This window comes from Aspergillus costaricaensis (genome assembly GCF_003184835.1).
Source record: "Aspergillus costaricaensis CBS 115574 unplaced genomic scaffold BO79scaffold_4, whole genome shotgun sequence".
NCBI lineage: Eukaryota > Fungi > Ascomycota > Eurotiomycetes > Eurotiales > Aspergillaceae > Aspergillus > Aspergillus costaricensis.
The window spans coordinates 168,853-181,147 of record NW_020291804.1 but is presented as its reverse complement, the minus strand read 5'-3'; the positions used below and the strand labels follow the sequence as shown (position 1 = coordinate 181,147).

Sequence of the window (12,295 nt, the reverse complement as noted above, 5' to 3'; positions counted from 1 at the left end):
ACTGGAGTTGAGAAGCGTAAAAAAAAAAAAAAAAAAACAGAAAATTGAGGACCAGCCAATGATGATGAACCCGCAAGGTCAATCAGGCCATCTGGGGGCGCTAGAATGGAAGCAGACTCCAATTGTTCGCCCAGAAGCAATCCCCCCGATCGCCATCGCCCCGATCAGCGGCGATACGCTTTTCTGCATTGCACTCGCTTCACCCACTAATTTAGTCGCAGCTGTAGCAAGAGAGGTTGCTAGCCACCCGATCGTTTATTTTTTTTTCTTTTTTTTTCCAATCTTACACAAGAGATGGATACGACTAGACTATCTACGTACCTAGCAGGCTGGAGATATTCGTGTGCGACCAGCTTTCGACACAGCATTTCTGTCTGGCCAGCTAAGCTAGGAAGCTAGCTACTGTAATGGGTTCCCACAGCGGGCTTGGAGGATCAGCCCTTCATGCTTCGACATCATCATCATGACTGTGACAACGATGGCTTTGGCTTTGCTTTGCCTTTTGCCTCTGGCTTACTCTCAGCCGTGCTCCTGGCGCTTGACGAATGTCGCCTCTCGCTCAGCTGCTCCTACTGTAGTCTAGCTACTTACTGCTCAGTGGCTCGACTGCCTCGTCTTCTCCCGCGAGGCTGATGTATAGTTGACTTCATTAATATCCTGTCATCGTACACCGCTACGGCTCTGGAACACGAACAAGATTGATCTCTCTTTCTTCCTCTCTTTCACACAGTCTCTTCCTCTGTGTCTGGTCTCATTGCCGATGAGATGCGGCCCCAAGTGAACCTTCCAGAAACCGAAATAGTCCTGCATGACCAGGACCTTCTCGGGGTGCTGTTGTGCACGCACTGTTCCATCTGTTCCCTCTTGCTCCATCCATCTTCTTGACCGCTTCTCTTTCTTCTCTGTAGGGTGTATGATTTATCTCTCACTCCAATTTCCTTTTTGGATTTTATTCAATTTTTATTTTTTTTTCTTGTTCCGTCTTTCTGAATATTCAATTTCATTTTAATTTTATTTTCTTCTCTGAATATTATTTCAATTTTATTCACTTCTATCTTATTTTATTAATTATTTTTAATACCTCCCTTCTAGGGTTATCTCATATTTCTATTCCACTCTAGAATACTACCTGTTTGTTCCACTGGCCCGCCGTTGGCTGGCATTCTTTATTATTGTTACTATTATCGGTCCTACTATTGCCAACGGCTCCGATTATTTATGGAGACGACGATTATTGATGCTTGAATCCGGTTTATTATTCACAGCCCATGTGGGGAGGGTCTGCTCGGCTGCTCCTAGACGGGCCCCAAGACCTAACGGTCCTTCCAGGGGCCCGGAGTATGCATTCCTTCCCTTGGCCACCAGTCGAGGATTAAATGATGCGACGGCCAACTGGCTTGATTGGAGTCGTCGGCCCACCGCTAGGCCCTGGCCATGATTTCAGCTCCTGTATCAAAAGGTAATCTCCGTCCCTTTAGCCTATCCTGGCTCCCGGGTCCCAGTGGTTCGGATCTGGATCAGCCCTCGTCTGCCCTTCTTCTTTCTGTCCTGTAATGCGCCACTTGCCGCCATGCTTTCTGGCCGCTCGGATGCCACAGGCAGCAGCAGTAGCAGCAGGAGGAGGAGCAGCATTATTGTGCTTCGTTTATGGGAGCTCTCCTCGCCTATCCAGCTGCTCTCCCCCGTGAGTTGTCAAACGTGGCAAAAGTTCTTGAAGAACGGAAAGTAGTCTGCACCAGCTGAAGGACGATAAGGTCTATCATCCGTCGTGGCCAGCTTTCTGCAGATTTCTCTGATGGTGCAATGCACGGTGCAATACAATAGAGCTAGCTGTTTGGATTAATCCCCTTATCTGGTTTTCTACTTCTGTTTCTGTTTCGGTCCCTGTTCCCGGTCCATTCAATACACCCTCGTTCAACCTGCTGGAAGCCGGCCGGTGTGCCCTCGTCAACTACCCATTTTTTTTTTTTTTTAACCTTCCTTTGTGTACATTTGGGCTCGAGCCCTCTCGTCCTTCCGGTTTCCGTGAGGTTAGTCCCCGGCCTGTTTCATCTGACGTCGTCTATTCCCTTGCCCTATATGCCTGATCCTGGGGGGGCGTTCTAGAATGTTGATATCAATACCTGGCATCGGGAAGGGTTTGGTTCTGATCACACGTTGGTAGTACACCTACAGGGATAAAAGGACCCCGGGAACAAGGCAACGGTGTCCGCTGCTACCTATTTCGTCACTATGTTGTTCTGTTGCTGAATCGTAGCCTCCTCCAGTGTCAAAAGGGACCGTCCGATCCCCTTCGCCGTTGTTTGAACCAAGGTCCCACGAGCCATCTTGACTGTTTCTGGCATGTCTGCGTATTCACCTTCGGCCAGCGTGCCGTTCCCAGGCACGGGACAGCCGGCCTACCTGGAACTGTTTCCCTCGGGCGAGGTTCCCCAGACCTTCTTCACGTATCGGTGGTGGGAGGACGAGGCCACTACCGTGTTCTGGGCCTTTGATCCCCATGAGATCAAGCGGGTGATTCGATTCGGGCTCTTTCGAGACAGCAACCTCCCCCGAAAGTCTCTTCAAAAACGCGATCCCCAAGCTATTACCGCGTTTCTCTACTCGCTCGTGGAGCCACACGAGACGGCATTTATTGACAACCTGTCCCATTATCAGAAGGTCGAGGAAATCATTCGACGATGCCAGATCTCCGGTGCTCCACTCGAACCTTGGAGCTGGCTTCCTACCAAGCGGGATAGTGACATGCCCTCGATAGCAATAGCAGAAGCCATCGACACAGAGAGTCATCTGCATTTTACACGGATTTCGTTTGAGGAGCTGGTCCGTTACTTCTTGGGCTACAGAGCACACTCCGTAGAGTGGTTATTACAACAGCACACGGCGCTTTACATTCACTTGCTTAACTACTTGCAAATGTTTCCGGAGGAGCTGGGGAAGTACAAAGAGGTGGAACAGGTATGTGATTGATGTTCAGCATGATGCTCCGCTGCCAAATACTGACTCTGGACTAGCATCTTCAGACTCGCAGCCCATTCGCCCACCGTGCCGTGAACCGGTGCCTACACGCCTTGAGACAGCCAGTTCCAGCTAGCACGCCTTACCCGGGCTTCCAATTTATCGCAGCGCCTATTCAGCAGCTATTCAAGGAGCATCTGCCGAGTCTCAAGGCCATTCTACTTGAGCTCTCGGTATTGGGGGTACGGTTCACACGAACATACGTCCACGCCCGGGAGATGAACTGGACGAAGCCATTTTCGGTCGAAATTCCCTTGCTCGACGAGCTAGATTTGACGAACCCAGCGCCGGCTCTCGATTTCGCCAAGACCACCACCGCCCTCGACGAAGAATACTTCTCTGGATTGAGTCAGAAGAGCTTCGTGGAGCCAGACGCCATAATCAAACGACTCCTAGTGCTATGGGAGCTACGAAGCCTAGAAGTGTGGGAATGTTGCACGGGACTACCAGACATGATAGGCTACATTCAGGAAATTGTCGAGGTAGACCACACCCATCCTCTCTGCAGGAGTGCATAACAAAGAATCACGTACTGACAGCAGCAGGCCCTCTACACCTACCGCAACTACCACTCGTTCACGGCGATTCTCAGCGGTCTGTACAAATACAGCACGTCCAACCCGACCTTCACACACACGGACAGCGCCACCAACCGGATGACACTGACTCCGGTGCTGCCCCCTGCACTAGCGTGCCTGCTGGACCCAACGGAGAACTTTGTGGCCTACCGACAGGAGTTCCAAACGTCGCCGGGCCTCCCTTTCCTCTTCCCGCACATTAGGGAGTACCAACAGCACGGCCCGCCAGCCCTGCACCAACTGTTCCAGCAATTGCAACGTCAGGTACCCACCAACTAGACTAGTAGCACACACGTGGCGTGGTCTGAGCTTGGGGCAATAACAGATGTCATTTAGACGCAATGGATGGACAGCTAGGCAGCAAACAATATGGGGGCAGTAATATGACGCGTACTGGGCAGCAGAGGTAGGATGAGCAGGAAACAGAAGCAAGTAAGCCGCTGACTGATTAATATGACGATTTCTTTCCTTTTCTATCCTATCATTCCTTATTTTATTCCTTGTCTTGATTCAATTTGGTCTGATTCGAATGATGTCTTGCTTTCCTTTCGTCTTGTGATCATTCCCCCTTTTTCCTTCCTTCTTCCTTTTTGATTTCGGATAATCCCTGTTCTCTTTTCCTTTTTCTTTCTTTGGGCATGTATTTCTACTATTACTACTACTCATAGCATACTGGCAATTCCTTCATCGAAAATTGAATCTAGACCTTGAGCTTGGTGCATGCATGCACTTCCTTTGATCCGAACCGGGGGTGTCATAGTTAGTTAACTAAACTACCAGTCATTGGATAGATAGGATGGATAGAATAGGATACACCCAGCCGAAGATTCACAGGGTAGGTACTAGGGGTGGGGGGTGGTCTAGACCATTGCCAATAGTCTATCTATTCTTGATAGAGAGTTAGTTGGATCTGTTATAGTAAGCTAGGCTAGAAGTAGAAGTTAGTCTGTTAGTACAGTTACGGTAGCTTAGATGGATAGATAGGGGAAGGGGTGATGATGATGATGATGATGATGATGAACTATCGGATAACTCCGAGCGGGTCAAAGAAAAGATAGTTTAGTTTGGAGTTGAAAGGGGAAGGTTAATCGGTATACTTCCCTTTACTACTGCGAGAAAGGGTAAATGTCGATCTTAATGTCATATCATCATCTATGTATGACCATGTCCTGTTTAGTTGTCTACTGACTAGTGTGTCTGACTACTTACAACGGCGATTGATAATCCCCGGGTCCCCGATATCCATCCATCCATCCATCCATCCATCCATCCATCCATCCCATACTACCTAGACTACACTGTATGTACACCCGACACATCAACAGAACCCAACTCAATGCCCCTTCCTCTTCACCTTCTCCCCATCACCACCACCCACACCCCCCAACCCACCCCCAAGCACCACCACCCTACTCAAAAACAATGCCCCCGTAACACCCACATTCCCCCACGTCAACGCATTCCACTCCGCCACATCCACAAACCTCTCCCACCCCATGGACCACCCCGCAGCCAGGATATGAGTGAGATCCGCCACCGCCAAACACACCAGATAGTTTTTGAGCACTTTGGGCTCCGAGGTGCTGTGGATCAGGGCGACGCCGAGCAGCGCCAGCAGGAAGTAGATGTTGGAGAGTTGGTAGGCGAGGGAGAGCGAGGACGGGGTGATGGTTCCCGTGGTGTCGGGGTTGTGCGGGATTTGGGACAGGATGAAGGAGGTGCTGTCGAGGTGGGGGTAGAGGGAGCCGCCGATTCTGGTGTTTGTTAGTTAACTTGTTTGGTTTGGTTGTTTATGGGGGTGATTGGGGAATATGTACAGGGAGATGGGCTCGAAGATGCCATATATTAGGTAGGGGATTGGGGGGAATATGCTGGTTGGCATTTTGTTGGAGATGTTGCTGGGTTGTATGTCATGTGGATGAGGAGAGGTAAGAGTAGAGTTAGTATATGGAGTACGGAGGAGATGGATAGCTGATTACTGGATTGGGCATAGTGGGGATGATGTAGGATGATAGTTGGTTCTATGGGATGGAGTTGGTGGAATGATGGGGTTGCAGTTGATATTGAACTTATTGAATACTACTGTATAGTAGGTATGTACACCGCTATATTCTGGATTGTTGTATTTGGATATTTCGCATTCTTATAACTACTTGCAAACATTTTATGAATAGGAAAACTGGTTACTGCTTTTGGTGAACTTAATACATTAAATGAGCCATTGGGACAGTGCATACTAGCCTGTATAGACTATTCATCTCAAACATAGCTTTTCATAAACCATCATATATAATTCAAGATGTACCATGAGATATCTTATAGTCAATATTGTAGTTATGCAAGTACTTACCTACGTTGGTTTATAGTCAACAGTAACTACTCCTCCCAGAAAGAGTCGACTCTCTGCTGACTCATCAGCCGCCCACCTGGAATCAAGTCTGATCAATTCATCCTCCACCTTCATCTGCATCTCCCCCAACTATCATCATCCGGTCAAAATGGCAGTGGCATCTCCCTCCTCCTTCTACATGGTGCTCTTCATCCCTCAGTGATCATCCCCTGAATGGGTATATGGGTGCCCCCGCCATGGATTCCAACGGCTCCTATACCCGCTCCTTCGACGAATCCTTGATTCGCGAATTACCCCAGCTTCAGTCTCTCCGCATTGCTCCCCTCCGTCAGCCGGTGTCTCGCCTCTTGGCTGTGCCCTCCCCGCTCGAACCCAATGCCAGTCACGTCCGGGAACCTTCCAGTAACAACAATTCCGGCATCCTTCCTGCCCGCAATGACTCGGCCCAATCTGGAGCCACCGAAGGGGCGGCTGCTCCCCGACCGAAGAAGTCGGATGCCCCTGCGGAGTCCCTCCCCAGCCTGGAAGCGCCTCCCCGGCCAATTCTCCCGGCTTTTGTCAATCTCCGCGCTCTAGAACGATACCCCTACTCCTCGTTTGATGATGACACCCTTCACTTCCGCAAACGCAGGCGTTTGGGCGGTCAGGCGGAGACGTTTAGTGAACACCTGCAGTTGCCTATTCCGCAGGCACAAAAGGAGCAGCGTCCGCCGCCCTTCGGCCCTTTTGCTATTCTCAATGGTCTCAACGAGCCACCTCCGAATGCGGCCTTGCTACCTCCAATTGAACCCGGCTCGATCACACAACTACTGACCAAACCGTCCCGAGGCAGCGAGGCTGTGGAGCCGGGCCTACTCACTGCTAATGCTGCAGATAGCCAGATTGCGGAGCGACGAGAAGGTCGCATCGAGGAGATTCTTGACTCTCCGGTCGACAAAGCGGCGGACGGTGATATCGCCAGTGGACTGCTGGACGATGTTGCTGCAGCGGAACGAACACGAACCGAAAAGACAGACACTGAGACTGACAATAAAGACGCCTCCGCTGAGGACAATACCGAGCCTCTGTCGCCTAAAACGCGGGGCCGGTCCCGCAAGAACCTTCGTAAGTGGACCGAGGAAGAGACGACTGCTCTGCTGCGCGGGGTGGTCAAGTGCGGCATCGGCAACTGGACGGCGATTCTGGCCCAGCCGGAGTTGAAGTTCAACAAGCGTAGCGCATCCAATCTGAAAGATAGGTATGGTATAGCCATGTGGACGTGGAGGAGACACTGGATGCCAACTAAGTGAATCTAGGTTTCGTGTGTGTTGCCCCTGGGCATATCGGTGAGTTGAACGAGACTGTCGATTGTGCACATCTAATCTATCAAGGGCCGCGGATCCCAATGAAGCCACCAAACAGCTGCATGACACGCTCGCGAACGCTCTCTCGCGTGCCGAAACCGAAGGGACCGACGGACAAGCGGGGAAGATCCATCTCCCACACCCGCGGGGGGCTAATACGGAGGCCAGTGGCGCTGCGGCGAATGAGGCCAGCAGCTCAAAAGATGCTGACTCGAAAGGCAGCAAGGCCAAGAGCAGCACCTTGTCTAAGACTACCCCTACGCTCTCTAGTAGATCCAAATCCACGCTGGCGTCCCTGGGCATCCCGGAGCCGCACTTTACGATGAAGTCGCGGCGTCGCTCACGCCGCCCGTTTACCGTGGTCGAGGACGAAGCGCTGCTGAAAGGCTACGCCGTGCATGGCTTCCAGTGGACTCTGATCCAGCAGGACAAGCGATTGAATCTGACTCATCGCCGGGCCACGGACCTGCGAGACCGATTTCGGACCAAGTTCCCGCACGCCTACCGGGACGGAGGGTCCGTGAGCGGACGATTGCCAGGGGGGAATCCTGACCCTGGAAAGCAGCATGCTGCACGGGGATCTGCTCGCGGGCAGGCGGAGAGCGGCAATGCGCGCGGGCCAATTGATCCAGCGCTGTCGCCTCCAGCCCCGCCGCAGGGACTCCACGAGAGCACGAGCAGTGCGGGGGTATTTTCGTTTGCGATGGACGAGAATTCGGGGGTGGATGCGACGTGGGCAGATAATACGTTGGCGCCGATGTGGGATGAGCTTGCATAGTGAGCTGCATAGCGAGCTGCATAGATACTGCATAGCTAGTGTAGTTGCATTTAACCGTCAGTAGAGATGTGTTATTGACTTATGCAGACAGCATAGTAGATTGCATGGAGAGTAGTGAAGTATGCTCAGGATGATAACAGCTTTTATGCTAAGAACAGACAGACATGAATGACAGAACAACACTGATTGCAAAAGGACAACAGAACGCTAGTTACATGATATCCGCCAGACAAGACAGAATGAAAAATGAACAGACGAATACTACCTTACCTCAACCCGCAATTGCCAATGATTCCCTCCTACCTTATCACATACTCTCCCTCATTCATTCTCCCATACCATATCCCCCTCCATATCCCCAACCCACTCACCCCTCCATCCCTCCCCCACAGTACGAAGTACGTACCAATCTACCACGCATTCCGATCCCAATTCGGATCTACACAAAACCACAGTTAGCCAAAACACCCCCACCCCCTAGGGATATATGAAATAGAAGGAAAAATACCCTGCACAAAACTCGCCAAAACCTTACTCCCCGTCTGCAACAACGGATGGCCCGCAACAATCTGCAAAAACCGCTGCAACCCCTCCCGTCGATGCTCAATCACATCATCACTAAACCGATTGGTGAATACCTTCCCCGGTAGCGGCGGGATCGTGACCCTCGTCGACTCCCGCTCGAGTATATCCCGGAAGTACTCGAAATCGGAGTATCGGCGCCTTACGACGGAATGTTTCAGTTTGAACGCTGGGATGTTGGTGCGGCAGACGATTTCGTAGGAGGTGTACATGTTGCGGGAGGTGCCGTGCGTTTGGGGGTTTCTTACCTAGATTATATTTTTATAGAATATTAGTTGGGGAGGAGGAAGGGGAGAGGGTATGGGGGAAGGGTATGGGTTACTTCTATCTCGAGGAAGTTTTCCGGAGGGCCGTAGATCTCCTCGAAGGTTTGTTGGCGGGATTCGGGGACGGCTTGCATCTTCGATGTCTTCCTTCGGTGTCTCTGCGTGTATGTATGTGGTGGGTAGAGAGGGTAGTGGTAGTTGGATGCGGGGAAGCTCGATGGGTTACTTCCAGGTGGTGAAAGTGGTGGAGTAACTCCGGGGTTGGATTATATTCTGCGTATTGGGGAATATCCGTCGCTGATAGGAATCAATTAGAGACGAAGAGGGTGATTGAGTGAATCACCACGGTTCGAGTAAATAGCAGGGGTATCCAAATTCAAGAGAGGGTTGTAGGCAGATGACGATAAGAGGGGCTGGAATTCCCGCCGATCGGGTTATCGGTGCATTGTTGCTCCATTCCGCTGTCACTGTCACTACTTTAGTACTTACAACATTCTAGATACTACTACTATCTACTATCTTGTATGTATGCTATCTGCTTCTTATTGATAAGTGATATGATAAGCTAATACTACCAACCAACTCCTATACTCAAACTATAACTACATATGCAGACAAGCAAGCAATGAACGAGAACGAAACAGATTTCTGCAGACCCTTAATTGTCTAATACACCCTAACAGATAATAAAAACCAATTTCCCCGAACCCGCGCAATGAAACCCAGATATTGATAGAGCAGAGAAATGAAAGATACGAGGAAAGAAAAGAAAAGAAAAAGGGAGGTGTACAAGGGTCAATCATCACTCCTGGCGACTGCGCTTGGCCCCATGAGGGTTCCATGATCCATCGCCGACGCCCTGATTAGGAGGGAAGAAGCCCTGGTTAAAAGCTGGGTTGGGGCCCTGGAATCCACCTTGTCCTGCACTCGATCAGTATACAAAAACACAACTATCCACTGTTTCCTGGGTACTCACCCTGCATCCCCATATTACCCGCCATTCCTCCCATCATCGGATTCATCGCCCCGGGCATCGCATTCATCCCCATGCCTCCCATCGGGTTCATCCCCGGCATTCCCATCATATTGGGTCCTGCCATGCCACCACCACGACCGCGCATGCCGCCAGGGCCACCGCGCATACCGCCCATCATCCCCCCGCGGTTATTGAAGCCACCGTAGTTCTGCATCCCCATGGGATTACCCTGGAAGCCTCCGCCCACCATCGGCCCTTGGAAGCCACCCATGGGGTTCTGGAAGTTCCGGTTGCCGCCAAAGTTCCCACCACCCATGCCGCCGGACATGCCGCCCCGGTTGTTGTATCCACCGCGTCCGCCGCGATAACCGCCGCCGCCGCCGCCCATGTTGTTCATGCCTCCGCCAAAGTTCATGTTCGGGTTGGGCGAGTTGAAGCCGCCGGACATCGAGCGCGCCTGGTTGTCCTTGCGCATAGGCGCATCCTTGGGCAGCGTGCGGAACGGGTTCGGTTGCGGACTGGTGTAGGTGACCATGTGCTTGCGCGTTTGTCCGCCGGCGCTGAATGACTCGATCTTGTGTTTCGTTGCGGTGGCTGCTTGGAGGGTGGTAAATTCGAGGAACGCTTGTCTATGAGTTAAATAACATCACGTTAGTAGATGGGACCACTATGCCACCGCTGCTTGCTGCATCCTGCATCCTGCTTACCCTTTGCTTTTACCGTTCACTTTGTGTTCGCTGAACGTTACGTCCTTCAGTTCATCCTCGCACTCGGCCTGGCACACCCAGCCGCGGATGTCGTCGTCCGTGGTCCACCAATACAAGTCCGATATGAGCAGAGCAGGGGTAGCATCAGGGTCTGTCGGGCGATCATCGTGCTCCTTGCGCTTGGTTCCCTGCTGGGGGGTGGGAGTCTCCTTGGCCGCGGATCGTGGGTTGGCGGAGCCCGCCTGGGTTACAGGGTCACTATGGGGAGCGCCGCCTTCACTGTCGGGCTTGACGGTGCCGTCGGAGGAGCCGTCGCCTTGGTGGTTGGGGTTCCCATTCTGCTGTTGTTGTTGTGTGGGTTCCGGCGCATCTAGGATAAGTTCTGTGTCATCATGTTTCATCTCATCCTCGGGGCCCTGCTCATTGGCATTGTAGCCACCGCCATCTCCATAGATGTCAATATCGAAGTTATCATCTTCGGTAGCCATGGTGTTTTAGCTTATGATCGGATATCTCTCTCAAGGGAAAACTTGATTGCTTGCTTGTGATATACAGTCCTCCTTGGATATTGGCTCTTCTTCTTTCTCTTCTCAGCTTCAGGATCGATTTGATTTTCAAGGGAAGTACATGTCTGTAGACACAGGCGGTCAATTAGCAAGGAGGGAATTCTCATCCACTGGATATTTTAGAAAAACAACAATAACGACAAAAGCAGGCTTCTGGGATCATTTCCTCCGACTCTGATGGCGGGAAATCCACGGTTTTTTGTTTTCAACATTCTGGTTTTCTTCTTTAAAGCTCACAGGGGATAATGCACCATGCGAAATCGATTGGCAGATTGCAATCGAAAACAAAACAGAGGAACATAAAAAAGGCTTGATGATACGTACAATCCGAAGCGAAGACAGCTTCAAAAAGAACAAACACTTGACCAGTTCGTCAATCTGATAAGCTCTGAAACGGAGATTCTGGCGCCTTGTTCCAGGACTTTTCTTTTTCTTTTTTTCAGTACAGGGAAAGGGTAGTATAATTGGGTTAAGGGAGAGAGTTGCAGGTAATTTCCACAGAAGATGCGGCGCCGATGATCAGCTGCTGCCGGGGCCGGCAGAGCGCTTGTGCTAGAGAACAGGTTCCGAGAGATATGAACGAACTTCCAGAGATGAGAGAGTACAGGAAATGGAAGGAGATGAAAGAATTATGTTCCAGCAAACAACGTCGGTGAGCGCAGTTAGTTCCTAAGCTCAGCTCAGCTCAGCTCTCGCGAGACTGATGTTATTCAGGTTAGGTCAGGTCCAGCGGTTCACACGTCCAGCTGGAATCCCCTGACTTGACTCGTCGCCGCTAACGCCGGAGGGTGGCGAAAGAAGAGGAGAGAGCGGAGAAGTGAGGAATGCAGAAGGTAAAGAAGAAAGGAGGGATAGGGCTAGGGGAGGATGATGGGGATGGGATGGAAGCGTGGGAAGACGTGTCCGAAGCCAGGCTGCGGGTGGAGCGCGATGGGAAGCGGAAGCAGAAGCAAGAGACAAGAGAGAGAGAGGGAAGGACAGCGGCGATCTCGACCTCAACTCTCCTCCGGCCTTCTCTCGGCTTCGGTTGAACTTCCGCTCCGGACCCCAGATCGTGACGCGTCGGGATGCTGTTGTTTCGAACTCTATTAAGATCGCAAATGATTCACGAATTTTCTTTGCAGCTGTGAA

The 12,295-nt window shown here is 51.3% G+C and overlaps 5 protein-coding genes across 5 annotated transcripts; 2 read left to right on the top strand and 3 right to left on the bottom strand.

Annotated features, from left to right (window-relative positions):
• The first annotated feature begins 2,159 nt into the window (after positions 1-2,159).
• BO79DRAFT_207057 (uncharacterized protein) lies at positions 2,160-4,274 on the top strand. Its single transcript, XM_025682100.1, has 3 exons — positions 2,160-2,958; positions 3,015-3,500; positions 3,564-4,274. Exons 1-3 carry the CDS (start codon positions 2,344-2,346, stop codon positions 3,873-3,875), a joined length of 1,413 nt encoding a protein of 470 aa, XP_025543412.1. The 5' UTR covers positions 2,160-2,343; the 3' UTR covers positions 3,876-4,274.
• Positions 4,275-4,977: 703 nt separating this feature from the next.
• BO79DRAFT_166160 (uncharacterized protein) lies at positions 4,978-5,505 on the bottom strand (the record flags this gene model as incomplete). The annotated part of the gene is made up of 2 exons (XM_025679299.1): positions 5,414-5,505; positions 4,978-5,350 (listed from the first exon to the last, which is right to left on the bottom strand). Coding segments are annotated over exons 1-2 (438 nt in total), but the record flags the coding sequence as incomplete, so codon positions are not given.
• A 574-nt stretch (positions 5,506-6,079) lies between these two features.
• On the top strand, positions 6,080-8,122 carry BO79DRAFT_187910 (telomere repeat binding factor family protein). The gene is made up of 3 exons (XM_025680568.1): positions 6,080-7,183; positions 7,242-7,271; positions 7,317-8,122. The coding sequence occupies exons 1-3, from the start codon at positions 6,168-6,170 to the stop codon at positions 8,065-8,067; spliced, it is 1,797 nt and encodes a 598-aa protein (XP_025543410.1). The 5' UTR covers positions 6,080-6,167; the 3' UTR covers positions 8,068-8,122.
• A 69-nt stretch (positions 8,123-8,191) lies between these two features.
• On the bottom strand, positions 8,192-9,291 carry BO79DRAFT_166156 (sorting nexin-3). The gene is made up of 3 exons (XM_025679298.1): positions 8,972-9,291; positions 8,576-8,897; positions 8,192-8,506 (listed from the first exon to the last, which is right to left on the bottom strand). Exons 1-3 carry the CDS (start codon positions 9,047-9,049, stop codon positions 8,478-8,480), a joined length of 429 nt encoding a protein of 142 aa, XP_025543409.1. The 5' UTR covers positions 9,050-9,291; the 3' UTR covers positions 8,192-8,477.
• A 426-nt stretch (positions 9,292-9,717) lies between these two features.
• Positions 9,718-11,086, bottom strand: BO79DRAFT_138539 (uncharacterized protein; the record flags this gene model as incomplete). The annotated part of the gene is made up of 3 exons (XM_025678162.1): positions 9,718-9,836; positions 9,892-10,520; positions 10,599-11,086. The coding sequence occupies 3 exons, from the start codon at positions 11,084-11,086 to the stop codon at positions 9,718-9,720; spliced, it is 1,236 nt and encodes a 411-aa protein (XP_025543408.1).
• Positions 11,087-12,295: the final 1,209 nt, after the last annotated feature.